The 26,479-nt window shown below is 46.4% G+C and overlaps 1 protein-coding gene across 1 annotated transcript; it reads right to left on the bottom strand.

Annotated features, from left to right (window-relative positions):
* Nucleotides 1-745: 745 nt before the first annotated feature.
* On the bottom strand, nucleotides 746-26,479 carry Adamts15 (ADAM metallopeptidase with thrombospondin type 1 motif 15). Its single transcript, XM_047519693.1, has 8 exons — nucleotides 25,174-26,479; nucleotides 13,787-13,919; nucleotides 13,132-13,299; nucleotides 12,603-12,886; nucleotides 6,733-6,910; nucleotides 5,674-5,855; nucleotides 5,396-5,571; nucleotides 746-3,587 (listed from the first exon to the last, which is right to left on the bottom strand). The coding sequence occupies exons 1-8, from the start codon at nucleotides 26,128-26,130 to the stop codon at nucleotides 2,813-2,815; spliced, it is 2,853 nt and encodes a 950-aa protein (XP_047375649.1). The 5' UTR covers nucleotides 26,131-26,479; the 3' UTR covers nucleotides 746-2,812.

Genomic DNA, 26,479 nt, shown 5'->3' with positions numbered 1-26,479 from the left:
TTTAAATACTTATGACTTTATTAGGAGCAGGCCACTGTCACCTCAGCAGCCAGCTCCCTTGTATACACAGTATACACGCCCAGCCAGTACCCAGGTCCTCCCATCCTTCCTCAGTACACGGAATGCAAAAGAACCCAGCACAGTGGGGGCTCTATCAGTGACAGTGTTTAGTGTCTTCAGGAGCTGACTTCCACGCTTGGGGCACTCAGGACCCTCAAACTGTCCTCAGCTCCTTCTAGACCCCTCTCTAGAATGACAAGGTCCAGAAGAGGGTGTTTGGTTCAAACTCCTCCAATCAGTGCACATGATGGGAATGTAGGCTAGGGAATCCTGAGCCCATAGTCCCACTGAAGAAGTTGCTGGAGCCCAGAGAATGTTCCTTTTCTTCCATAGGCATGAAAAAGCACCCTAACCTTTTATTCCATCACCAGAAACCTATTGCTTGAGTCTCAACTCTACTCAGCCCTGGAGAACATGGTTGGAGTGAGGAAGTGTTCAAAGACAAGACAAATTTCTCAAGTTGTCTTGGTCATAATTCTTTGAAAAACTAAAAGAAGAAAGAAAAAACAAACAAACAAACACCATGACAGAAAAGAGCATGGAGACCTGGCTTTTGTCAGGAACAAGAGTGGTTATCCCTCCTTGAAATGATTTGTAAAACAACTGACAGCAAACACTGCTCTGCTAAGGGGCAGTCTCCCCAGTGATGGCACCTCCCTTCCCACCCACCCTCTTCCCCTGCCCATTCTGCACAGCCCCCGCACCACCCTCTCCTCACAACAGAGAGAATGCCCTAAACACAGGGTGCAGCACTATCGTCAGCTGGCAAGGTTCCCTTCCCACTGGGCCCTGAGGCCTTGGGGCCCTTTTGTCTCTGCAACTTCACAGTGCTCACTGGTACAAGGAGGGGGACTCCCCCTCACTTGGTCCTTCAGGGTTGACTGCAGCTCTGCCTCGGAGAGCTGCACGCCCTCAACCCCCTGTAGGAGTTCTGTACAATATCTCCAGCCTGGGATGGGATTAGACCATCACAGAAGTTAGACTGGCCAGCTGGTTGGTTTAAGGATTTTTTATTACTAGGGAACACCACATAAAAGAACTGAACCCCTCTCCCCAGGAAAGATGCAAGTTTCGATCTTATCTCAGTGAAGTTCTCCACTGAGATCCTAGACTAATATATTCCAAAGCAGAATATCCGCTTTTCTCACTGGGGCATTTGGATCTTGAAGAAATACTCTGCTTAGCCAAAGGATCTCTAACCCCAAAACATCTTCCCACTTGGAGTTATAGGAAATGCCTTGGTTTCTACTCCTCTGACACATCTACAAGACAGATCTCTATCAGTTCCCACCAGTGACTGCCAAGGGCCCCTGGGTCCCATGGATTCTTAGTGTCTCCTAAAACCAGCTCCCAAGGAATTTGAAGAGAGAGACACCACCACCACCCTGGTCTTCATATCTGGAAGCCCAGCAGGTGGCCACTCATCACACACTCACCTTTGTGGGCAGATCAGTCTGTAAAGATGACAGCTGGATGTGGTGGGAGCACCAATCACCTCTGTCCCTGGGAAGGGACAGGGTGGGTTCCCAGAGAGCATAATCTGAGGTAGCAAACAATGAATCCCATTTCCCAACTGGAGAGGCAAAGGCCTGGAGATGCAACATAATGTGCCCATGACAGACAGTGGGAGCTGTCCAGAAGAAGAGTAACTTGCAGGTATGTGAATGTTCAGGGCCTGGCCCTCCTGGTCATGTCCCACTACTTGCTCAGTGGGTACATAACTGTGGCCACTTTGGAGGTTCTGAAGCAATGTAGACCTACAGCATCAACCATATTATATGTCCATCTCAGTAGGAAAAGCCCATGAGACCTGGATCCTCCTCCTCCCCATCCCAGGGTAACATCCCCCAAAGTCAGGCCCAGAGCTCAGCACTCCCCCACCTCAGCTCCAATGACAACAAAACCCTCTAGATCTCTCCTCACATTCCCTACTTCAGTCACAAAATCCATCACCCCTTTAAAGTGTCAGCCTCTTTTTGCAATGGCCAATTTCCTCTTGACAAAAATGGCAGGCTTTCTGTGGACTTCCTCCCTCTGCCTGCAGCATCTCAGAGGGCACCTTGGTGGCAGCCCTCCTGTTAGTCTAATGCCCTGGACATCCAGGAAAGAGGAGGCTGACTCTTTCAGGGAGGGCCAAGACAAAGAGTCAAGAAACCTCCAGACTCTCTATAATCCTCTGTCTCTTCTCAAATGCAGGGGCCCAGGCTCCAGTTATACCCAATCTCACTCTCCCCTCAACTACCAACCAACCCAGGCAGCTTTTATTATTCTGTCCATGTCAGTTAGAAAAGGAAAGAGGGCCATGAGCACCATGAAAACCCTGCCTTGTTCAGAGATGGCTCAGAGTCCCTGGGGCCACCTGAGGGTGCCAAGCTGCTGGGCCATGGCTCTTCCAGCAGCCTGTAGCCTCCCTTACGGGAGCCAAGGTCCCTGAAGTTCTGCCTGGGGGGCGCCAATCCTCCAGGTCCCATGGAAATTGGGTCTCAGCACCTTCTGCCCAGTACCTGCACCCCATAGCCTCTCCCAGCAACCAGGTTCCCCAGGAGCAGAACATGAGGTAGACTGTGCATTAGTTGGCTTCCTCCTGCCCAGTCCAGGGAGGAGGGAACTGCTCACCCCAACCCATGGTCTTTGTCCTGGATGCGAGTGGCATCTTGGCACAGGTCCCTGGCCGCCGTCCTCTGCTCCAGCTGGCCAGAACACCAGCACCACAGTGGGGCAGAGAATGAAGGAGAAAAAGGAACAATCTCTCTCAGCAGGGCCTCAAGATGCAGAAATCCAGTTCCTGGGGCTTGCGCCGCAGATTGCACTGGTCCCGGGCCAGCAACTGTCCTCCATGGCCCACACACTTGAGTGGACGTCTTTTAAATCCACTGCCACAGCTCTTGGAACAGGGTGACCAAGTCCCAAGCTCCCAGATTGGGCAAGGCTCCCCGCAGGCTCGTGTCTCCACTGGCCGATGGGCTGCATCACAGGCAGATACCCCACGCTGCCCTGGGGAGCCCCGGCAGTCCACTGCCCGCTTCTGCAGACCACTGCCACAGCTCACAGAGCAAGGCCCCCAACTGCTTGCCACCCAGCGTGCCAGGGACCTGTCATCTGATTGTTCCACTTGATTGGAAAGGCTAAGGACACTATTGTGCAGCACCGAAGGGCTCCGGGGGTCCTTGGAGTGGGAAGACTTGTCCTCCCGAGGCTCTTTGGGCAGATAGAAGGAGTAGCGAACTCGGGGTGGTGTCATCTTCCCCACAGAGAGGACCTCCACAGTCAGGGGCTCCAGGATGGGCCGGGAAGCCTGCAAGCTCTCCACCGCAGTGCCCGTGCCACTGTACCGCAACAGGCTGCCCTTCACCACCAGGTCCCGCTCCACAGCTGACACCACAAAGTGCCCATTGAGCAGGTACTTGCCTTGACTGTTCTTCAGGGCTAGGTAGTTGTCATCCCCAATCAACCCTTTGTAACCACGCTGGCGGATGTCAATGCTTGAAGCACCTGCAGGGATGGCCACTACGAAATTGTAGCCATGCCTAGGGTAGAAAAGGGGATTGTGCATTAGACAGATGCCTGGACCTAAGGAGCTCACTCCCCTTTAAAGTCATAATTGATCACCATTCAAAAACCCCAGAGCAGGTCACAAAGATGGCAGCAAATTGCAAAGGCTAGGATGCTCAAGCACCATACAGGACTTGATGGAAACATCAAATTAAAAGGTGGTACACAAACTTTTTGATTATCTGAAACTGAACAGTTGCCAATAGAGCCTCATGATCATTTTTCTTCAGTAAACTTATCTTGTGATGCATTCTAGATTAGGAGTAAAACACAAGTTTTAGAGGCAGAGATCCTCACCCTTTTCTTTGCTATTGGTCTTATATAAGTCTCAGCTTCTCTAGATCTCTGTTTCCTCACCAGTAAAATGGAGTTCATAATCTCACATACTTCATTCAACTATAAAGATTAAAGAAGCCACAGCACATGAAGCATGCCACACAGTGCATGGCATGGTGAGAACTCAATAGGTATCAGCTGTGATGATGAAAAAAGGAAACAAATCTATGGTGCCCAAGTCCAAGGATGGGAGCTCAATACAGTGAGACTACACTGGCCTTGAAGTTGGAGATGGAAATCCAGCTGGCTCAGACACCAATTCCCTGGTAACTTTAAATAAGCCAGTTTCTCCATGTTCTGATATTCACATCTATATAATAAGTGGGTTAAGGTATATGATTTTTACAGCTCCTTTCAGCTCCAATCATCTGTGCAAAGAACACTTGTCATTCAACCAAAGTACCTCTAACTCCCCACAAGGTCACCCCATAGCAGGTCCCTATGAAGGACAGGCTCAATCACCTCCACCTGCAGCACCAAAGCTCCTAGAGAAGGGGCTGGGTATCCTCCCTGTCATTTCCCACCTAGGAACTCAGCAAAATGCATCATGTCCAGAGGAGATAATTAAACTCCAGGACAGACATCTCATCTCTCCATCATCAGTACTTGGCCTCCCAAATTTTCAGGGTCATCCATACTCCCTACTCCCAACTGAGAACTCAAGTGTCCTGTTCTTTCAGAACATAGGTCAGGACCTTGGAGAAATGTGAATGGAAGGACAAGAGAACGTGTTGACGTCTGAAGGCTGGGGAGCTGCAGACACTGAATTTGGGACTAGAAGAGGCCCAGAGATGATTCTTCAGTAGATCCTAGTGCACCGAAGAAACAGAGGTTCCTTCAGTCCCAGTCTCTTATTCACTGTCCCTTGGCAGTTTATTGCCATTCTCTCCTTCATCCAATCCCCAAGGCCTGGGCCTCAGGTCCAGAAAGAGGGTGGCAGCTGTCTCCTTATCATTGTTATGAACAGGTATTGAACATTTATTCTGCATCAGCTACTACACTAACCATTTTATTTGGATTAATTCCCTTACTCTTCACAAGAGTTCATGTGAAGTACATTAATATTATATCCACTTTACAAACAAGGACATCTAGAACTCTAGAGATGAAGTCACTTGCCCAAGATCAGGTAGAAAATGGATAACTGAGATTTGAATGCAGATCAGTCCTGCCATAGAATACTAGACATAACCTAACAATGCTGATCTTTCCTTTAATATCATCTTCTGCTGAGATGTGTCCTTGAGGATTCATCTTCCTTTGCTAAATAAATGGATGAGTGGACAGATGATTATCAGCCCTAGAAGAGGATAAGTAAGTGGCCTCCATAGCATGAGTATGGCCAGAATCTGATATTCACCCCAACCTAACCCAATGACTGGGGGAATTCCACTCACCCTCCTCCCAACTTGCTCCCTGGCTATACCCTCCAGGATCCAGAACTCACATGGGCTTGGTGAAGATTCCTGTCACCCTCTTGCAGCTCTTATTGTCTCCCCCACACACTCCACATTTGTCAAACTTCTTCTTGGAGCCCAGATTCCCATCACAGCCAGCCTTGATGCACTTGCCTTGGACACAGACTGAAGTGGAGTCAGGAGAACACAGAGTGCCATCCACCACCTGCAACATCCCCAGGAGAGAGAGAAGAGGAAGAGGAACAGCTCAGCCTGATGTTCCCCCAAAGTCTAATCCCTGCTCTGTCCTCTGCCCCATCTTGCTCACCTTGGGTGCCAGCACATAGAAGTAGCCAGTGCCATTGGCTCGGCAGATGAGCTTGCACTTGTCCCGGGGAGACACACCTGAATACTTGGGTACCCATGCAACGGCCAGGGTGAGCCGGTTGGTGCTGTGGTTGTAGCCATTGAAAGCCTCACACTGCTCTTCCCGGAAGCTCTTGCCAGAGGCTGGAGAGGGAGGAATCACATGCAGGAAGTTGCAGGTAAGCACCAAGGGAGGAGTAAAAGAGAATGTCCCGCCCAGGGATGTCTAGCTTCAATACTCTAAACAGCCCTTCCCTACCCTCAAAAGTATGATGCTCATCACTAGAGCCACAGCCTCCCCAGTTCAAAGGACAAACACAAGGAGGGACCAAAAGATACAGGGCACAGATAATAATGCATCCCCAAAGGAATGTGCCACCCTCTCTAGCAATCTTGCCTTGAACTCCCTCTATATCAGGTATCTTAAATATTTTTTGGACTATGGAAGCTTTCAACAGTCTATTGAAACTATCTTCACAATAGTGTTATTAAGTGCAGAAATTATATGAATTTACAAAGAATACCAATTATAGTAATATACAACTATCAACATATTTTGAAACATACTTGTGATATGTATGCTTCTTTGATAATGCATTAAATAACAAGATTCAGTAATGAATCTAATAACTGCTGTGATTTTAAAGTAGGGATGAGCATAAATGGCATTTTGAGAATTCTTCAACAAGTGAAATGTCATATAATAGCCATGATTTCTATTGGTAACAGTCATAGGTATTTCTATTCCTGTTTCAGTTCATTGCCTAAGCAAAGGAAATTTAAAATTTAGATGAAAAGGTTAGTTTTTAAAAAAACACTAAATTTATAATTGAATTGAACACTAAGTTTTAGATAGAAACTTCAGTAAAAAGAGATGCATTTTTTCCCACCAAGTCCATGGGCCCTGGATTCCCACTTGAAAGAGAAGCTTGTCAGTACTTAATTAAGAAAACCTCTAGTCTCATTCCCTTGAGCCCTTTAGCCTCCCAGTCGAAGCAGGACACTGCTGCTTCCCCCTCACCTGAGCTGGGGCAGGGCTGCAGGTTGCAGGATCGATATTTCACCCTCACTCCCTCGCAGTACTTGCCCCCGTTGGCAGGGGTGGGGTTGCTGCACTGCCTCCGAGCCAGCTGCACACCCCCACCACAGGTGCGTGAGCAGGGTCCATATGGTTCCCATTTGGCCCAGGAGCCATCCACCTGCAAGGAAGAGCCAGTTATACTCTTGCAGGGGTCTAGGTGGCACACACGGTCCTTTAGCCTATAGAAAAGCGACCAGTGCAACCCTCAAGTTCCCATCCCACCCTACTGGAATGAAATTCACTTTATACCATGAGAAAAAAAAAATTCATGCACATGATCTGTATGCATAGCGCCCACACAACACTTCAACTGATTAATATCAAACATCAGCTGCTCCCAATTATGAGCACTCCTTGGGCCATGGAGTGAGGCAGACAAGTTTTATCATCACCTCTGCCCTCACTACAAGAGTGGGTTTGAGCCACTGGCCAAATCTCCTTAGGTTGCACATGCTTTACTGGCCAAAAAAAAAAAAAAAAGAGCCAGTAATACTTGGGTCTGAAGTCTGACAGAAGATCTAAAGGAGGTGACAGATATGCAAATTCCTAGCACTGGGCCTGCCTCTTTGCAGGAGTTCAAAGTTTCCCCTTGCCGGTTGCTAGTGTATTTACAAGAGTCTCAACAGTTCCAGGTAACAGCCTTGCCAGTAAACAATGTTGTCATAGATACTTAAATATTTTTATTCATAAATGTTCTATAGTTCAGACTCTTCGCCAAACCAAATTAAACTCAACCTCAACCAGGAGCTGCATTTGAGAAAGACTCAGTATAAGCAGTGCTAATATTTATGTTAAGAGGACATTTGGATAAGATACTATTAAGCAATTCTAAAACTCTATTTGGCTTTGGGGTGAATTATGCAATGGGCTTTTATTTGTTTGTTTGTTGTTTAGCAGAGTAGAGCGGGCATAGAAAATGGATAATCTTCATTCTGTTTTTCTTAGGATGATAGCAAAATGAATTTTCACCCCTGAACACTCCTTGGTTGGGCAATCAAGGAAGCAGCCCAGTTGTACATCCCAGCATTAAAACGCCACTCTGGTATTAAATCTTCATCCATAAGGTGACTAACCCACATAGACCACCAGAATTGCTTAAATGAAACTTAAGTACTTTAACTTATGTATATATTCAGCATACTTATTGGACCATCCTCCTGTCAGATAGTTATTGGTTCATTGTTTAAATATGTCTGTTTTACTTTTTCAAAAAAAGATAAAACACTTTCTCGAACCCCTGCTGTCACTCAAACTAGCGCCCCACTCCAATTCCGTCCTCTCACTTCCTGAGAAAGTCATCCACCTCTGCTCCTTTCCCATCTTCACTCCTCAAAGCTTTGCTTTGTTTTTATCTCCATCACACCATCGAAGTTTCTCTCTCAAAAATGAGCAATGACCATCTGAAGAATTGAGTCTGAGCTAGGCCTTATTCTCTCCACTTTTTCTTCAATATTTAACATCATTCCTACAACTTCTGAGACAATGCTCTTTGTTTTTTATCTAGTTTCATTTCTTCCCACCCATTTGTACAAAAACATTTATTGTACTCCTGCCATGCACCATTCATTCATTCATTCATTGGTCAAATATTTGCTGTGTTCCTCCTATATGCCTGACACCATGTGCAGCAAGTCCCCACCCTCAAAGTCATTACATCCTAGTTGGGTGACACAAATAATAAAAATAAGCCAGTAATGTTGAGTGTTGGATGGGGTTAAAAGCAGGTGGGGGTTGGGGTGAGATGATGGGAAGGACCCTGGCAAGGTGGGATGCTCTTTATTACCAGGAGTCAGGGAAGCCCCACCTAGCATAGAGGTTTAAAGGAAATACTGGCATGAGCCACACAGACATCTCAAGCAAAGGGAGCAATGCAAAAGCCTTGAGGAAGGATGCGCCTGGAGCAGAGCAAGCAAGAGTAGAGAAGCAAGAGATAAGGGAAGTACATGGCCATTCTGAGCCAGGTGTAGAACACCTGAGGCTTCCAAGAAGAGAAATGGCATAACATAACCCACATTTTTAAAGGATCCCTCTGGGTACTGTGTTGAGAGTGGTATCTAAGGAGTAAGATCAGAAATAGAGACCAGGGCTGGGGAGATAGCTCAGTCAGTAGAGTGCTTGCCTTGTAAGCACAAGGCCCTGGGTTCGATCCCCAGCACCCAAAAAAAAAAAAAAAAAAATAGAGACCAGTTGGGGAATGACTGCTATAATCCAGGGAAGAAGAACTGGTGACTTGAACCAGGGTGGTAGAAGGAAAAGCAGTAAGAAATAGGGTTCTGAATCTATTCCAAAGACAGGGTCAATAGAAATTCCTAAGATACAGGATGTGAGGCATGCAGGAGAAAAAGGGTTTAAGTGGAACTGACAAAGAAGGTTTAGGGAATGTGATAAGGAGCCCGGTTTTATATACACTATGCTTAAGATGTTTATCTGGTATTCAAATGGAGATGTCACGATTTAGTCATACAAGTCTGTGGCTTGGGAGAGAGACATGAGCTGCAGATACAAAGACAGGAGTCTTCAAACTGTGAATGGTATTTAAAACCACAGCCTAGATTAATCACTTAAGAAACTGAGTGTGGACAGTGAAGAAGGTAAGGACAGAGCCCTGGAGCACTCTGACATTCAGAAAATGAGAAGGAGGAAGAGCCAGTGAAGGAGATGGAGGAGAAAGCCAATAAGGGAGGAGGAGAACCCACAAGAAGCAGAGCCCGCCTCAAGGTAAGTAGACCCTATGTTCCCAGGGGATAAAGTGATGGGTAATGTCAGACACTGCAGCAAGTCAGGACAAAGTGAGGGATGGTTACCAATGCAGATGGCTATTTGCTGGCCTTTAGCAAGCATTATTTTGGAGGAATGGTAGGAGAAGAAGCCTGATTGGAGTGAATTCCAGAGAAATCCAGGGACTGGGAAGCATATTTATACAAATCTTTTAAGGAATGTTGGTGTAAAGGGAGTCAGACTGTGATATTTGGAGAGGATGAATGATCATGAGAAGTTTGGTTTAAGACGGGAAAAATTATGACAGGTCTGTATTGTGATAGGAATGATTCAACCCAAGAGAGAGAAGAACTGATACTGAAGAAGAGAAAGGAGAATTGACACAGGATGCCCTTGAATAGGTAAGAGGGACTGTGCAAAGCACAGAGCATGGCCTTGTGTTTAACATGGACAGTCTGCCCACTGAAAAGGGGAAAGACAGGAATGCATATAGAAGCAGGTCCGACAAAGGATGTAGTGCCATGGAAATTCTCTTCTGAATGCTTGTTGCTTCTTTTTCCTTAGTAAAATAGGGGAGGAAAAGTCACTGGTTGCTATGGTTTAGATGTGGTTTGTATATCTGCCCCAATACTTTTTGTAATACTGCCCCAATGTGGCAGTATTAAGGAGGGGTGGGACTACTGGGAATTAATTAGGTCACTGAGGACACTGCCATCAGAAGGAATTAAGAAGTTCTTTTGGATCCTGATTAGTTCCATGAGAGTGAGGTGTTATGAAAGAGTAAGACTGCCCCTCCCGCACTCTGGCTTCCTATCTCACCATGTGATCCCTCCCTCTTACATGCACTCCCACCCCATAATGCCATCTGCCATGAGGTGATGCAAACAGGAAGGGCCCTCACCAAAACCTACATCATGCTATCGGACTTTCAATCTCCAAAACTGTAAACTTAATGAACTTCTTCTCTTTATAAATTATTCAGCCTCGGGTATTTCATTATAGTAATGGGAAATGGACTACTACATCAGTGTAAGTAAAAATGAGGAAGAAGTTGGTGATGGAAGGAGAGGGGTGAAAGTGTAAAAGGGCAAGAGAATGCATGAACTATAGAAATGAAATATATGACTCCTGGTCAGAATTATGGGCCCACCTGAGTTTCCAAGTTGCTAATTTATTTAAGCTGAGACCCGTGAGCATAATTGCACATTTTTCTCCAGTCATATGCACCTATGCAGGCACATCTGAGTAGGTGAATGAGTTGGGTTCAACCAAGGTGGTGGCTAATCCAAGTAAGTATGACAAAGAGGGATGGGATAAGGGAACCAAGAGTGCATCTAAAGGAGTGACTTTAACAATGGATCACAGAATCTCAGTTCAGTAAAGAGGAGATAAGGGCATGTGAAGGAAAGATGGAAATACGGTTGTATCCATGGACAGCAGGTCCACATGGAATTGAAGAATCGTTAGAGTCCAAAAAACAGAACAAGTTAGCTGGGAAGATTGGACTATCGTGGTCAGAGTGGGATTCTGGATCTGAGATCACTGGGGGTCTGAAGTAAAATAATCCTTGTGTATTGACTGATTAGGGCTGAGTTCTCCATGAAATCCAGCTTCAGTCAAACCAGGTAGTGAGAGAACTGTTCATAGATGTTGAGGCTATAGTGGATTTTGTTAATGATAGAGAATTCCAGAAAGCATATGGAAAGATTGTGCTTACCAAACCACATTCCCTATATCTGATATCTTGACTAGTCTATTCCTCCTTTAGATTCCTCTTCCCAAGAGTAGGAGCTAGCTATGACTTGCCTGTCCTCAGAATCTCCTAATCTGAACCCATCAGCCTAGCCATAGAGCCCTCAGCCATGTACCCAGCAGCTCACTCAGTCCCAACTCCCTGTCTTGCTCCACCTCCACCTATTGTGCTCCTACTCACCCCACTAGTCTCTCTTCAAATGCCTCTTCCCCTCAAAGTTTTTTCAGTCCCCTCTGCTTAATCTCTCACCCCTGTTTCTCCCATGACACATTTTTATACCTCTGTTGTAACAGAACACTTGCCTCTCCATGTCTGTATTCTAATGACATTTCTAGGTCCCTCACAAGACTCTTGAGTTTTCTGGAGCATGGCCTACATTTTATTTATTTTTCTGACCATCACAGTATCTTACACAGTTCCCTGAACACAGTGCATTGCTGCCTAATAAATTATTGAAAGTTTAGTTAAATATATATTTGCAGGTCACAGAACGAGATTTTAAGTAATTCTCTACTACATCCATCTCAGGTGCTTAGTGAAGTTTTTTTAAAAATATTTCCTCTGTGCACATAAAACCCTATGCCAAGTCCTTCTCCAGCTAGGGACTGGGTAGGTAAGGGATAGTCATGTCCAGGATCAGGGAGAAGGATGGACTTCTTATTCCTTCCTGGAAAAGTACAAATTCTTTTACTAAACTAACAAAAGACCTAAAGAATACACAGTTTGCATTATATTCAGAAAATATTTGGGGTTCTGTTATTTTAGTTTGATTGCTAGTCCTATTTATTATTTATCTGGAGGCAGGGGACTTTTGTTCAATTGCGTTTCAGCTACAAAAAAAAAAAAAAAATCACAACAGACCAAAGCAGAGTCCAGGATGTGTCAAGTTACTGCAGCTTGCCCAGGGCTCTGCTTCACTGCATCTCTAAGTCTTGTTCATCTGCGTGGTTCCTGAATCCCTCGATATAGTTGATGAGAGAAGAAAGTACAGAGCCAGCAAGGTGAACCACTCCTAATGTCAACTGCTCAGCTCTGGGTCCACATAGAACAAGTCACAGAACTCAGGACTGACCTCAATCCTATCAAAACCTATTTCCCATGTATCTGTAAGGCTTCACCAAGTCCTCTGACCTACCATAACTTTTCTCTCTACTCTGGAAGTCAAGAACAGGCTAGCACCACAGACAGAAATGGAGATATAGTGCAGCACTGGGAGTCAGATGTGGTCACACAACCAATCTGTGACAGGGCAACTTCCCAGGAGAAACCAGGGTAGCAGAGGCCACAGGCCTCCTCCCCTCCTTTCAGGAGTTCCTAATTCACCAGCTCCACTACTCACCTTGTACTTGTTGAGGTTGTGTCTCTCCACACAGGCCCCCTTGAGGCAGAACTTGCCCTCACCACAGCTGGTACCATCTGCCCAGGGGAAGTGGCGGGTCTGGCACACCATCTGCCCCTTGGCCTTGCCAGTGCACCACAGCTTGCTGCAGTACTGCATATATGGACAGGGCTTTGAGCCCACACCAAAGGCCAGCTCACACTGCTGGCTCAGGGTATAGCTGGTGCCTGGCAGGTCCTCAGGTAGGGAGATGGGCTTGCTGGGCTGGTCCAGCAGGCAGTCACCTGCAGAGAGTCAAGGACATTCATCAGAACAAGCTGGGGAAGGTGGGTCTTGACTGGCCTAAGAAGCAAACAGTAGGGAAAAAATAACCAAGGGGCAACTGGGATGGACCCACGCCAGGGCCCAACTCCTTAGGGCTACATGACTTAGTACAGAGGTCAGTCCAGAAAGGTGATAAGAACCACCACATGACAGCAAAGACACCCTTGCCAAGCCAGCCCCACACTTCTCTGCCACCCCAGCTTACCATAGCCACTGTCCAGGAAGTCAGTGATGATAGCAGCACTGCAGGCTGACCAGGGGTTGGCACGGTCAATCTGGATGAGGGTCGGGGACATCATGTGGTTGGCTCGGAGCTTCCCAAACACCTCTTCACACACTTTCACATTGTCATGAGGCATGTTGAACACGTGACCTGTGGAGTGAAATGAGGACTCAGGAGGACAGAGCTACACAGGATAGGCATGAGGGGTTGAGGGAGGAATGAGGGACAGTAAGAAAGCCTGTGAAATGGTTTCCAGGCTGGCCATCTGCACCTATCAATGAATTGTTTTACAAACGTCCTCAAGATCATGGGCTCGTATTTTCTGTCCCCTCCACCAGGCTTTGAGCTTGCTGAGGACAGAAGTGGTTCTTCTGGCCTTTAATAGAATCTCCTCATAGTGCCTAAGTGTCAGATATTCTGCAGAGGTACTTAGACCATATCACTGGCCAACTGGGCTGGGACAATAAGCAAAAAGTGAAACAAAGTCACTGCTAAGGAGACTCTCACCTTAAGAAAGGATCCCTAAGATTTCAGAATATGAGACCAAATTCTGAGTGTCTGCCCACTCCACCTGCAAAGTCCCCAACACAAACCCAGAACAGGCCCATGGTGTGGCTCTCCTCCCCTCCAGTCTTACCCAGTTCATGGGCAGTGGTGAAGGCTGACGGAAGCCCATCATCCTCAATGACAGAGCAACTTCTCTTGGGATCACACATGGTGCCCACATCAGCCATGCCCAGGGTGTCACAGGTGGTGGCCCCACACAGGTCCTGGCAGGTGGAAGAGAAGCAAAACCAACCCAAAATTAATAGTGCCAGAAGGGATCTGAAGAGGAAAAAGGGCATATCCTATGAGACATTCCAAACCACCCCACCCCAATGCTAGCCAGGCCCAGACCTTACAGCCAGACCTTCCTTGCTAAGGAGTGGTAAGCTATTCATGGAATTAACCCAGGCTGAGGGAGGAGACCTCAGGAAGAAAGCTCTATGGCTCACTGAGAAGACTGTGCTCAACCACACCCACAGGGAGGTCCTACATGAGGAAATTAGGAGGTACAAAATTAAACTACAGGGGCCACTGCTTTATATAGAGACAGCCTTCCAGACCAGAAAAAAAAAAAAAATGGCCACTCCCACAGTCAAGTGAAGTTCTGGTCATGGCTCCCTGAAGCAAGTGGTGGTGGAAGGCAACCACATGCCTCATCCAGAGTCAGCTTTGGTCCTTGCTAAGTGACTTCTTCAGACAACTATGAATTCAGATTCTCAAACAGTACCAGCCAAGGAGCTGCTCATGCCAGAGATTTGGTTTCCTTGGACTGTGAGGAAGCAGAGTAAGGTAGAAAAGAGCTACCATCTACACACAGTTCAGTTGGCTATGGAAGCTAGAGGGAACCATGGGTTTAGGGGCTGATAGGAAGAAAAGACACATAGATCACCAACTAAGCAGGAAGGTCCCTCTTTTTGTACTGAAGCTTAACTTGCTATAGAAACTAGGGCTTCCCTCAACTTTTATGTATAATTATAATGTTCTGACTTTAAAAATAAATAAATAGAAGGAAGACCAACAGAAGAAGAAGATCAGAAGGAGGGAGGAGTGGAGGGAAAAAGGAAGTACAGGGAATGAAATGGAGCAAATTATGTTATGTGCATGTATGAAAATGTCACAATGAACCCCACTAGAATATATATCTATAATGCACTAACAAAAATGTAATTTATAAAAAAAAAAGGGGGGGTGGCGCTTCCAGCAGCACATTCTGGTAGGAAGTATTTCCAGGGGGATGCTAAAGAGCAAAATGGGGCTCCTAGGGTGGATAACTCAAAAAACATACTGACACTGTAGGTAAGTGATATAATCTAGAAGCCTTAAGAACCCAGGATTTGGAAATAGGATAAGACCCCTCATGCGCATTCTGTTCCTGTTGAAAAGACATGTATTGAATCAGTGGCATGGCCATACTCTTTATTACATGACTGCCTGGAATGTGTAGGGCATTCTATCAAGTGCAAAAAACAATAGCAAGCATTCACTCCTCACAACAGTGTCAGGAGGCAGAGAGGTTATTATACCTCTTTGTCAAAGTAGGAACTGAGGCTCATGATCATAGCTAACCATGCCCATGATTTACTAACTTAGGACACCACGCATGCAATTTATATGCATGACCTGGTCTAATCCTCACAACATTCCACTGAAATAATGACTGATTATCACCTTCCACAGACCAAGAAACTGAAGCTCAGAGAGGCTCATGTCACAGAGCAGAAACATGCACAGAGTATGGAATTTCCTCAAAAGACTGGGAATGGAAGCACCATATGACCCAGCTATTCCACCCCTCAGTATTTATCCTAAAGAATTAAAGTCAGCATACTACAATGATGAAAGCATACCCATGTTTATAGCAGCACAATTCACAAGAGCCAAATTATGGAATCTGCCTAGGTGTCCAGCAACAGATGAATAGATAAGGAAAATGTGGTATTTTATATACAATGGAGTTCTGTTCAGTCATAAATAGGAACAAATTTATGGCATTTACAGGAAATGGATGGAATTTGAGAGCATTATATTAAGTGAAACAAGCAAAACTCAGGAGGTCAAGAGGCTTTCTCTTATATGTACAAGCTAAAGAGAAAAAAAAGGAAAATACAAGAGAAACCAACAGGGTAGAGGCAGAGGGCCAGGGGGAGAGAGGAAGGGAGAGAAAGGAGGGGGTTATTGAGGAATAAAGTTGACCAAATTATGTTTTGTGCAAGTAGGAATATGTAACAACAAATCCCAGTATTATATATGATTATAATGCACTAATAAAAAAAGAAATAAGAAATAAAATTAAAATGTCACATTTAATCCATTGTTTTAAAGGTACTAAGGGTCCATATGACTGGGAACTCATTAGTATTTCCACATCACAGTTAATTGCTCAGCACTCCTGAGCATTAGCATTAGCTCAGGAGAAAGAGCTGTGTCATTCTCATTTGGAAGCCAAGGGGGTTACATGAACACACACACAGTGTGGTTCTCAATTTTGTGCCCCTTGAGGGTTATATGTCTGTATGAGTGTGTGTGTGTGTGTGTGTGTGTGCCAGCTTGCATCCATGCATATGCTGACCTGGGGGAGGTGGGGTAGCTTCAGAGTTAGCAGGGCATGGGAGGAAAAGTGGTCATAGTACAGAAAATCAGCAAAATTTAATCCAAAGCACTCAGAAGTTTATCACCTGAGCAGTCAAACTTGGCTTCCACCGTCAGGTGATAGTCACACCTCCTAATGAGTTAACAGTTCTTCTGGCCAAAGCACCACGAGGATGATCAGCCTGAACCCAGGGTGTGCCAGAGTCAGCGATGGGCACTATACGTGCCCTCCCTTTGTTCAACTGCCTGTGTTTGCATAGTGCACCTCAAATTCCTTTCCTTTCCTAATCCTCTTCCCTCTGCAAAGACCTACTCTTCTAGAAAGTTCTTTTTCCCCAGAGCTCTAACCCTGGAAGACAATCACTGTCAAACTTCAGAGGAGAAGTTTACCGTAGCATCAGTTTAGGGAATGTGCTCAGGATCACAGGCCAGCTGTGAAGGAAGGGAACAGGGAAAATGAGGAAGGACTCATGCCAGGACACAGCAAAGAAGGAAGAGAGTAGATACAGGGCCGTGTGTTCCCACGCACTAGAGCACAGGATCCCAATGGGCAAGGTGGTCATCTCTGGATATTCTACCCCGGTCATTGCAACCTATAGCAGAATGTGTGAGACAGGTGCATCTGTGGTTCCTGGGCCACACTGCACACTCACCCCTGGCTTCATGCAAGAGAGAGGGCACAGGAATAAGAACCAAGAAGCCTGATTCCAGTCCTAGCCCCATCACTAAGTAGATGTATGACTTTGGCCAAGCTTCCTCAGGGCCTCAGTTTCCAGTTCTGAGGAAGGGCCAATCTTCCACTAGAACTTGGAGTGTCCAGTGCCTTAGGCCTCTGCACCTTCCCCCAACCTGGGGTACTCAGTTCCTTCTGACCATGTAGATTATTAAAGGAACACACAGAATGATGTGCTTTTACACTGAAAAGAACAGTAAGGAGCCTCTTGTCTTCTGACCCACGTCATAGTGGATAGCACTAACTCATAGAAAAGTGACAGTTGCCCCTGCCCCAGCTAGCAAGCAGAGTGCTAGCCCCTCATCCTATTTCCCCAGAAATGGCAGGCCAGGGAGAGAGTCCACAAGCCCTGGTAGGAAGTCCTTAAAGGCAAAGTGTCCTCCCTCTCATGGAGGGCGGATTCTCTCTGAGGCAAAAACATGCAGCTGCGGGCCCTTCCCAGCCAGGAGCAACCTGTTCTTTCCATCAAGAAATCTGGGCTACGCTGGATCAAACAAGAGTAAAAAGGAAAGCGCAGGGGCGGGTGTCCTGTGGGTAAGAGCACAGCAGAGAGCAGCTGTCAGGTAGTAATGGGTGTTTTCATGGTGGGAAGATGCACTGTTGGGGTCAGAAGATCTGCCTGTCCCTCTTCCCCCTGTTAGGGATGCACATGAAGAACTGCTCAGCCCTAGTTCTTTGAACGCCTACAGGCGCTTGTACAGGGGCCCAGTTGTGCCTCATTTATGGCAATGAATGCCTCCACCCTTCTGGAATGAACTCAGAGGCACTTGAATTGCCTCAGCCTCTTCAGCTGGAGCACTGGTCTCCAAAAAATAGAAACTCTTCTGGTTCCTCCTGCCTGGAGGGTAGAGGCATTTCCCAGTCCAGCCCCTATAATTTTTCTTATAGTTACAGCTGCTTCTCCAAAAGACCCAAGAATCATATTGGCCAAGAACCTAAAACTCCTGGACTATTCTTTCCTAACTGTCCCTCCTTATAAAATAATTTAGGATTGGAGCCACAACTTAAATAAACAAGGATAACAATTTGCAGCAGGGCCAATTCCTATTTACCAGTGCTGCTTTCTACACACCCCCTCTAAAACTCCCCCCAACTCCCTTCAGGCCTCCTTCCCACCTCCATTGTTCCCCATGTGTGTACTGAGATATTCAAAGTTTTCAGAAATGTGGAGAGACCCATTATAAAATCAAGCACATTAATTTTTTTAATGTGGCAGAAAATATATGTGTTCCATGGAACCAATTTCCTGCTGGATACAAGAATCAGGGCCACATGACAGTATCCAAGTATTACACGCTAAGAACTTCAGAACTACCTTCTCATTTTGCAGATGAGGAAACTGAGTCTCAGAAAATTGAGATCACAGGCCCAAGGTCATGCTATTAAGAATGGAATCCTGAATCCACACCTAAGCCAAACCAGCAAGTATTCTTTGCTCTAAATCATACCTCACTTGTTGGGATACCATAATTACTGGTGAAAAGCACCCTTGCTAGTATTAACAGTGACCCTTCAACTTGTTTCAAATCTGAATTTCTTCTGTGTTGCACTGTATTTTCTTGCTTAGCCCAAGATCTGTTCATTTGTAATCCCCAAGGATGGGAAGGCTTCACTTTTCTAGAAAATTTAAATCTAGGAATTCAGTTCCTAGACAATGTGACTCAGACTGCCTGGTGCAAAAGAAGGAGATAGTACAGTATGGAAGGTAAGTTGCTTCTATTAGCAGATTAGGTTTCACTGGCACATAAATCCCTCCAGATGTACAAAATGGTATTATTGCAAGAGACTGAAGTAACCAAAATAACAAGAATTACTTCAATGAGGAAGAAGAGGAAGCCAAAGCTTGCAGGAAGAGTAAACTTGCTCTGGAAAGCATCACTTTAAGAAAGAGTACCTACCAAATAAAAGGATGTTGGCTAACATTTATTGAGTTGCTACTAGGTGCTAGGCAATGCTTCAAGCATTTTACCTGGATTAGCTCATTTAATCTGCACAATAGCTTTAGGGGGAGGTGCCATTATTAGGTCCCATTTTATAGAAAAGACACAGATAAGGCAAGCAATTAACCCAGGATACAATGAGTCTCGGGTTAAAAAGAGAGGGCAGAGGCACAATGAGGGTTGAAATCTAGGCAATGTAACCTAGGGGCTGAGTTTTAGCCAGGACTCCTATTACTTCTGGTGTGAACTGATCCCAAGAATGAAGGGGCTAAGAAATCTCAAGAGAGAAAGACTGCCCATCCCATACTGCCCCTCCCCAGAGCTCAAGCTTGTACTGGAGGACAGAGTGAGGAGAGTCCTGGGGAGAAGGAAGCAGCAGGAATAAGGGCAAGAGCAGTCCACCACTGCCACTATGGTGCCGGCTGAGCAAGCTCCTGGCTCCCTGCCCCACACCTGCACTGACACACTGACCCCATCCCTGCTGTGCGCACCGTGTCTGCTGACTCCAGGGTGGATTCAACATGCTCCTCTATGTGGCCCCGCCTTTCTCCAGGGCAAAACCCAATGGCAAGGAGCCAAGAAGAAATGCCAGAAGAACCAAAGACTCCCTCTCCCAACCCTGCAGCCTGACAGCCTGAAAGCTGGATTAACGATCCCCAGGCAGGGACGCAAATCACCCAGGCACCCACAACCACAGGCAGGCCCTTGCGCTTTCGCCTGCACCATCCTTCTGTGTACACTTGCTGCTCCAGGAGATGAAGGGACCTGGGTAAGGATCGCAGAAACATAAAGAGGTCCTGCCTTAAATCAGCAGATTGGCAAATGCTGGCAGCCATTTTTTCGACACAGAGGAATGTGTAATCAGACAAGTGTGGTGTATACTTGCAAGGGCAACGAGACAGAATGCTTTAAATCAGAGCTATCCCAAATTTACATTCTGGCAAGAGACCTGAAGGTAATGACTCAGCAACAAGAAACACACCCTGAGCAACTAGCAGTGATAATAATAGCTGCCATCATTGGGTGTCTATTCTGGACTACTCAGGAACTCATCCTCGAAAGAGCCCCATGAGTTAAGTGACATGTCATCATCCTCTGCCTCATTCTAAGGATGAGGAAAGTGAAGTTCAAATAGCTGACTAATTCAATGTCCATTGCTAGGAAGTTCAAATGCAGAGATTCAAAAAGCTCTCTGACTCCAAACCCCAGTTCTTCCCACTGCACCAGTGACCAAATCAAGGTGTCAAGACAAGATGTGGGGAGTGCCAAGGAATCCCGGGAGGGAGAGGCAGACAAACAACCATAGAGAAGTTCAAAGGAAGGTGGAGAACAAGACATAAGAAGAAAATCTCACCTGCCTTCTTAATTAAACCAGCAGTTTAAAAAGAAAGAAAAGAAGTCAGGCGCCATAGCATGTTCTCGTAGTCCTAGCTAGTCAGGTGGCTGTGAAAGGTTAACCCTCGAGCCTAGGAAATGGAGTCTGATCTGAGCAACAGAGAAAGATCCCACCACCACCACCACCCCCAAAAAAAAGATTTCCTCCAACTCTTCTCCCCCACCTTCTGCCATTAATATCAGGCTTAATTATTTGGTGTAGGGAAAGGATAAAGAGAGTACTCACACTACAAGACAGGGCATAACCATATTCTACTCACTTCCTCTCCTTTTCTAGGCCTTTCTCTCTCACTCCCATTCCTGAATGACCAAGAATGACAAACTATTAAATACCAAATCTTCAGATGGCCCCTCTCCTTTAATGTCTTACAAGGCCTGGCTTTTTAAAAATCCTGATAAAATCATGAGTTTTTTTTTTTTTATACATAATAGCCAGGCTCATTTTAACATATTTATAAATGTACATAACATAGTTTTCTCCATTTCAATCCCACTACTTCTCCTTTCCCTCCCCTCCTTCCTCTACTAATTCTCTTCCTCTACTAGTCTTCCTTCTACTTATTTATGTATTTTTAATTAGTGCATTATAGTTACACATAAAAGCAAAATTCATTGTGATATATCCAAACATGCACAGAGCATAATTTTGTCAATTTCATTCCCTGTCCTTTACACCTTCCTCTCCCTTGGTCCCCTGATTCTATTCTACAGCTCTCCCTTTTATTTTCACAAGATCCCCCTTTTTAAACTCCTTTTTATTCTTTTTTTCTCCCTAGCTTTTACCTATGAGAGAAATTTGACCCTTGACTTTCTGAGTCTGACTTAATTCACTTAGTATGATGTTCTCCAGTTCCATATATTCACCAGCAACACAATTCAATAGCCAAGTTTTGAAACCAGCCTAGATACCCAACATCAATTGATGGATAAAGAAAATGTGGTATATATACACAATGATGTTCTACTCAACCATAAAGAAAATTCAAATCATGTCATTTGCTGGTAAATGGATTCTTTTTATCACACTGGGAAATACATGCAAATGCAAATCATCATTTTAGTACTCGTATTTTTTAATCTGAATTCTAAATGCCCTGTCCTATTGCAAGGGCTTTATTTTAGAAATTTACATGAGTTTTCAGAATGCTATTCTGCTCCTCACAGTAAAGAACATCCTACCATAACACATTGGGATTTCTCAAGGCCAACACAAGATCCGTGCCAAGCTTGGGATTGTGAGGGGACTGGTCAGAGTATGAATGAAGAAACTAAGAGGAAAAGCCCTCCTAGATAATCTCAAAAGAGGAAGAAAGAAAGGGTAATAGAAGGGAAAGGGTATGGCATGAAGTTACACTAAGCATAACAGAAAAAGAAATGACTGTAAGTAGGCAGAAAAACCATAAACTGCAAGTCATTTTCAAAAAAATGAAAATGACAGCCATAAAGAAGAATGAAATTATGTCATTTGCAAGAAAATGGATGGAACCTGGGAGCATTCTGTTAAGCGACATAAGCCAAAATCAGAAGATCAAAGATCCTATGTTTTCTTTCATATGTGCAAGTTAGAGAGGAAAGAGGAAAAGGAAAGGAAGGGCGTGGGTAGCTCTCATGAAAATCAAATGGGAGATCAGTAGAATAGAGGAAAGGAAATAGCAGAGAAGGAAGGAAAAGGAGAAATACTGGGAAATTATATTGGCCAAATTATATTGTTATATAATATATGTACAAATATGCAACAACAAATCCCACCATTATGTTTAATTATAATATACCAATAAAATTTTTAAAAGAACTGTTTTAAATTTTTAAATGGAAATGAAATCAAAACAGGAAATGTCACAAATTATAGTGAAATAGGTGTAGGAGAGAGTAGACAGTATCCTACAACACAGAAAACGAGCTTTCTTCCCCATCCCCACAACCTCCCAGTTCCGTTGCCTCTCCTGCAGGAGAGTATCCTTAGCTCATGGGTAGGAAAATGTCCCCCCATGAGGCTTCCCACAGAGAGGGCTCCATTCCTCTGTCCTGGCACTTAGCACACCCTATTGTAATTAGCTGCCTCTTGCCACACAGTTCATTCCTGGGGTTCCCAGGCCACATCTTATTACTATGTGTAGCTCCACAACCCAGGATAGTAGCTAGAAATAACAGATGCTCAAAAAGTACTAAAGAGAATGTACAAATAAATGGATGGAAATCATTCTACCACAAAGGGTTACCAAAACAGCAGAGAAATTGAATCTAAAGACAGAGAAGTCTCAACAGTAAATACCTGGCACCTGCTGCAGGGTGTAACAAGAAGCCAAAGAAACTTCTCCTCATAGAAACTAATGAGAAAGACTCTGGCTCTAATTCTCGGCAGATCCTTGTTCCAGTCCTGGGCTGACCTCACCCCGTTGTTATGAGCCTGGAAGCTGAGTGCTTTGCGAAATCAGATGTGCATCCTTTCTCCATGAACTTTCTCTGAATCTTTACTCCTCAAATTGTCAAAATGCTTGTCGAATGATCAATGTACTCTCCCTTCTGGATAGTTAAGAATCCTGGAAGGAACCACATCTGCCTTAGTCTAGAAAGAGCAGCTGTGTGCTCATGTTCTCCTCCAATACTGTACCTACCCCTGGGGAGTTAAGGAATGAGATGTTGCTAAGACTCTGAGAATGTAGCCGGCCCTGAAGCCTGTGCTGGTGAGGAGGTGGAGGAGAGATGTTTACTCAAAGCATAACACACATACCTTGATGATGGACCTGCCAACACAGCCTCCCAGCTCTCTGGCTTTGCCCTCTAGATCCCTAAAGGGAAAACAGCTTCCAAAAGTCACATGTTGCACATCACTGCTTCTGACCCAAGCGGTCATACATCTTGTACCCATTATGCATGGACAACATAGCCCCCTGGGGGTCTAGCACACCACTGAAAAACAGAAGCTGTCACGCTGTTTGATCACTTCTTCAAAAGGTGCAATTCTTCTGATGGCATGGCCCGGATTCCCAGCAGGACTCCTCTTCCTGGGGCTGGTTCCAAAAGTCAGCCTTAACCACTAAGAGGAGATTGAGGTCTACTAATTTAGAGCCAGTGAGTGACCTCCACAGTGGTATCCTGGATAGCGGATGGGGCAACAGATGCTTTGCCCATTAAGATAAACTGTTCTTGGCATTTGCTTTATTTTCCCCCAGCAATCTGACTGCAGAGCTGGTCTGTGTGCAGAAGTCGAAGCCACCTCCTTTGCAGTTTCCCCATGACTCAGGCAGTACTTGTAGGGGCTGGGCAGTGGCAGCTCAACAGACCTCAGTTGGAAGAATGAGCACAAGGAAACAAGACTCAGGCCAAAGACCTCCCTAGAGAAACCAGGTGGTGGGAGGAGAAGAAGGCTGGGAAAGTAGGAAGTTCATCTCCAGGAAGGGCCTAGCTCTGCCAAATGGGTTACTGTGGAAGACTCCAGTTCCAGCCCGTGGGCACCAGACCAGCTCTGAGTGGCCATTTGGAAACAGTAAAGAGCAAGAGGTAACCAAGGATTCTGTGCCATCGCCAGAATGCTGTGGTTATGATAATGACAAAACAAGAGTGAGGCACAGATTCAATTTGCAGCCCCCAAAATCAGAAGATGCGGGTCAGTTGGTTGGCCCTTTTCCTCCCAGACTTCTGTATTTGAGAAATTTCAAGAATCCAAAAACTTCACAGTGCCCAAACATGTCAACGCCTATGAATCTAAATGTTCACAGATTCATAGCTTCTTTGAGATAGAATATCAGGTAAAGACCTGGAAAAGGCAGAGCTGCTTTCCTGGTCTGGGTCCATTTTTCTAATCCCAATACTTAGTATCTTTCCAACACTGCAGCTGAAGTCTCTAAATACTCTTGACTAAGCTCATATCACTTCCACTGCAGTAAGCCATAGACGCTGTTAGAACCCTGTACTGAAGTGGAGTCATAGGAATTTTAGTGAGTTCTGAACATGAGCAATCCTGTCTGCTCTGCTCTATAGCATATAGCTGAGCAAATAGGTCACCCTCTGCTAATAAGGATCCGAGAAAATTGTAAGAGATCTTTCCAACTCAGCTCCAAGTGAAACTCCACTTGAAACTCCAAATGAAGCACTCCCAGCTCCAAACAAGTGACCTAACTAAACTGCCTGCACAGAATGGTCTGCAAGCCCTGGACAAGGTTCAGCAGAGGATGTGGAAGAAGCAGCAACGAAGAAGGATGCTCCTGGCACTACTTACTTGAGTCAGGTCTTTCTCTACAACCCATAAAATATGCCAATGATCCCCTCCATCCCAATTCAGATTTCTCTTGCCCAGGACACACAGAGGATAACATGTTACCCGCGAGAAATGTGGCCAGCGCTGACCTTGGATCACCTTCCAGTTCTACAGCCAGGAAAGAACCCTCTGAGGTGGTATCAGAGAGAACTTGGACGCCCTATACAAAACTGGCGGGCTTTCCCGCCCTCTCTAAGGCCATCCTCAAAGCGCCTCCTATCGGCTTTGAAAACAAACTGCTGCTCGGGGGCGGCAACTTCCTGGGTTCCGGCCCCTCCGCTATTGATACAAGAGACGCTGATTGGTCGCGTCAGGCCAACACCTTCGGAAGGAGCAGGCTTTCCTCCAACCGCCCAGATGCACTTGAGCAGGACCTCTGCTGAGCCTAGGAGAGTTTCCTGAACCTAGGAAGTTTCAAAGTTGGAGTCGGAAGAGATAAACGGAATTCGAATGGGAGGAGGGGGCGGTTTATTGCGCAGCACAAAGGGGATTTGGCGAGCTAAAGGCGGTAACCCTAAGAGAATGGGGCTAACTGGTTCCAAAGAGGTGACAGATTAACTCACCTGCCTGGTGAAGAGGATGGCGGTATCCCAGTATTCGGGGTGCTTGTCGCTTACTTTGTTCAGCTTCTTCTGCCAGGCGCAGAAGTTGCGCAGAGTCAGGGCCGCATTGCCGGTGACCTTGGGCCCGGTGTCACGGTCTCCAAGAAGCAGCACCTTGACTACAACGATGTTGATGGGGTTGAGAATGCTAGGATGGCGGTAGAGTCGCGCGGCGGTGGCCAGCAGCGTCAGCAGATAATGCTCCAAGTCCGCGCCGTGGAACTTGACCATTGACTCGTCCGCCACCACCAGCGTCTCCACGTAGCGTGGGATAGACACGAAACGTTTGGCTCGCCCGGACCTGCGCGGGCTGTGACTCTCCCCCAAGCCTGTCCACCGCGGCTTGTAGGGGTCCAAGGCCCGAAGGATGGCGGGGTTCCAGCCCGAAGCCACCCCACAGCGAGAGGTGGGGTCTCCGGAAAGCCCGCCGGGGGCACTCCGACGCTGGAGAAGGTGTGCGCCCTGGCTGTTGCGCTGCGCCGCCTGCGCGCTGGCATTGGGCAGCGGGCTAATGACATACTCTGCGCCTCGGTAGCCGAAGGCTCCACGTAGCCCCCCACACAGGCTAACAGCTGCAAACGAGTCTGGTTCGGCGTTCACGTTCCCTGAGTAGAAGCAGCGTCGCAGATCTAGAGAGCTGCCGGTGAGCCCCTGGAGGGGGACGCCCAGATACTCAGTGGCGAACGCGGGAGCCAGAAACTGAGCATCCGGCGTCAGGTGTAGATAAAAGTCCTCCTGAAATGCTGTGATCTGAAAAATTAGTCCCTGTTCCCCGGAGTCCTCAGGGCCCGGCCGGTAGTAGTGGCGGCCGTTGATGTCCGGGTCCAGTCGAATGGGAACGACCACCTCCCGCTCTGGCTCGGAGCTGCCGGCAGGTCGCCCGGCGAGAGCCAAGGTTAAGATGCCCAGCAGAAGCATGGCGCCGGGCAGCGCACAGCTGCACTCTAGAAAGGGGCTCGGCCCGACTTCCCCGCCGCCTGCACAGTCTCTTTGCAGCCCACACCAAAACCACCAACGCTTCGGGACAGCCAGCAGCTCCCTGAAAGGAGAGCCGACCAAGGAAGGGAGACTCCTCCCAGAACAGCGAGGGTGCACCCGGCAGCCTGCGCCTCCTACCTGTGCCTTCCAGCAAAGAGCGCCCTGGGAGTTTAAGTACAATCGCTGTCAAGTGCAAGGACGAAAATTTGCAGCGGAGAACTGGCGGGAGGTGCCGGGCTGCTTCTCACAACCGCAGCCACTCGCAGCGCAGCGAACCAGGCGCTGGGCG

Source organism: Sciurus carolinensis, chromosome 11 (genome assembly GCF_902686445.1).
Source record: "Sciurus carolinensis chromosome 11, mSciCar1.2, whole genome shotgun sequence".
NCBI lineage: Eukaryota > Metazoa > Chordata > Mammalia > Rodentia > Sciuridae > Sciurus > Sciurus carolinensis.
The sequence above is the reverse complement of the archived record's forward strand: the minus strand, read 5'-3'. Positions and strand labels throughout refer to the sequence as shown.

Bases quoted from the DNA above. Each gene is read 5' to 3' on its own strand.
- Adamts15 (XM_047519693.1), bottom strand. From the start codon at position 26,130: ATGCTTCTGCTGGGCATCTTAACCTTGGCTCTCGCCGGGCGACCTGCC. The intron at 13,920-25,173 runs GTGAGTTAATCT...TCCACCTGCCAG, and splicing joins CCATCCTCTTCACCAGGCAG to GACCTGTGTGGGGCCACCAC. The intron at 3,588-5,395 runs GTGAGTTCTGGA...TTTCTACCCTAG, and splicing joins GGAATCTTCACCAAGCCCAT to GCATGGCTACAATTTCGTAG.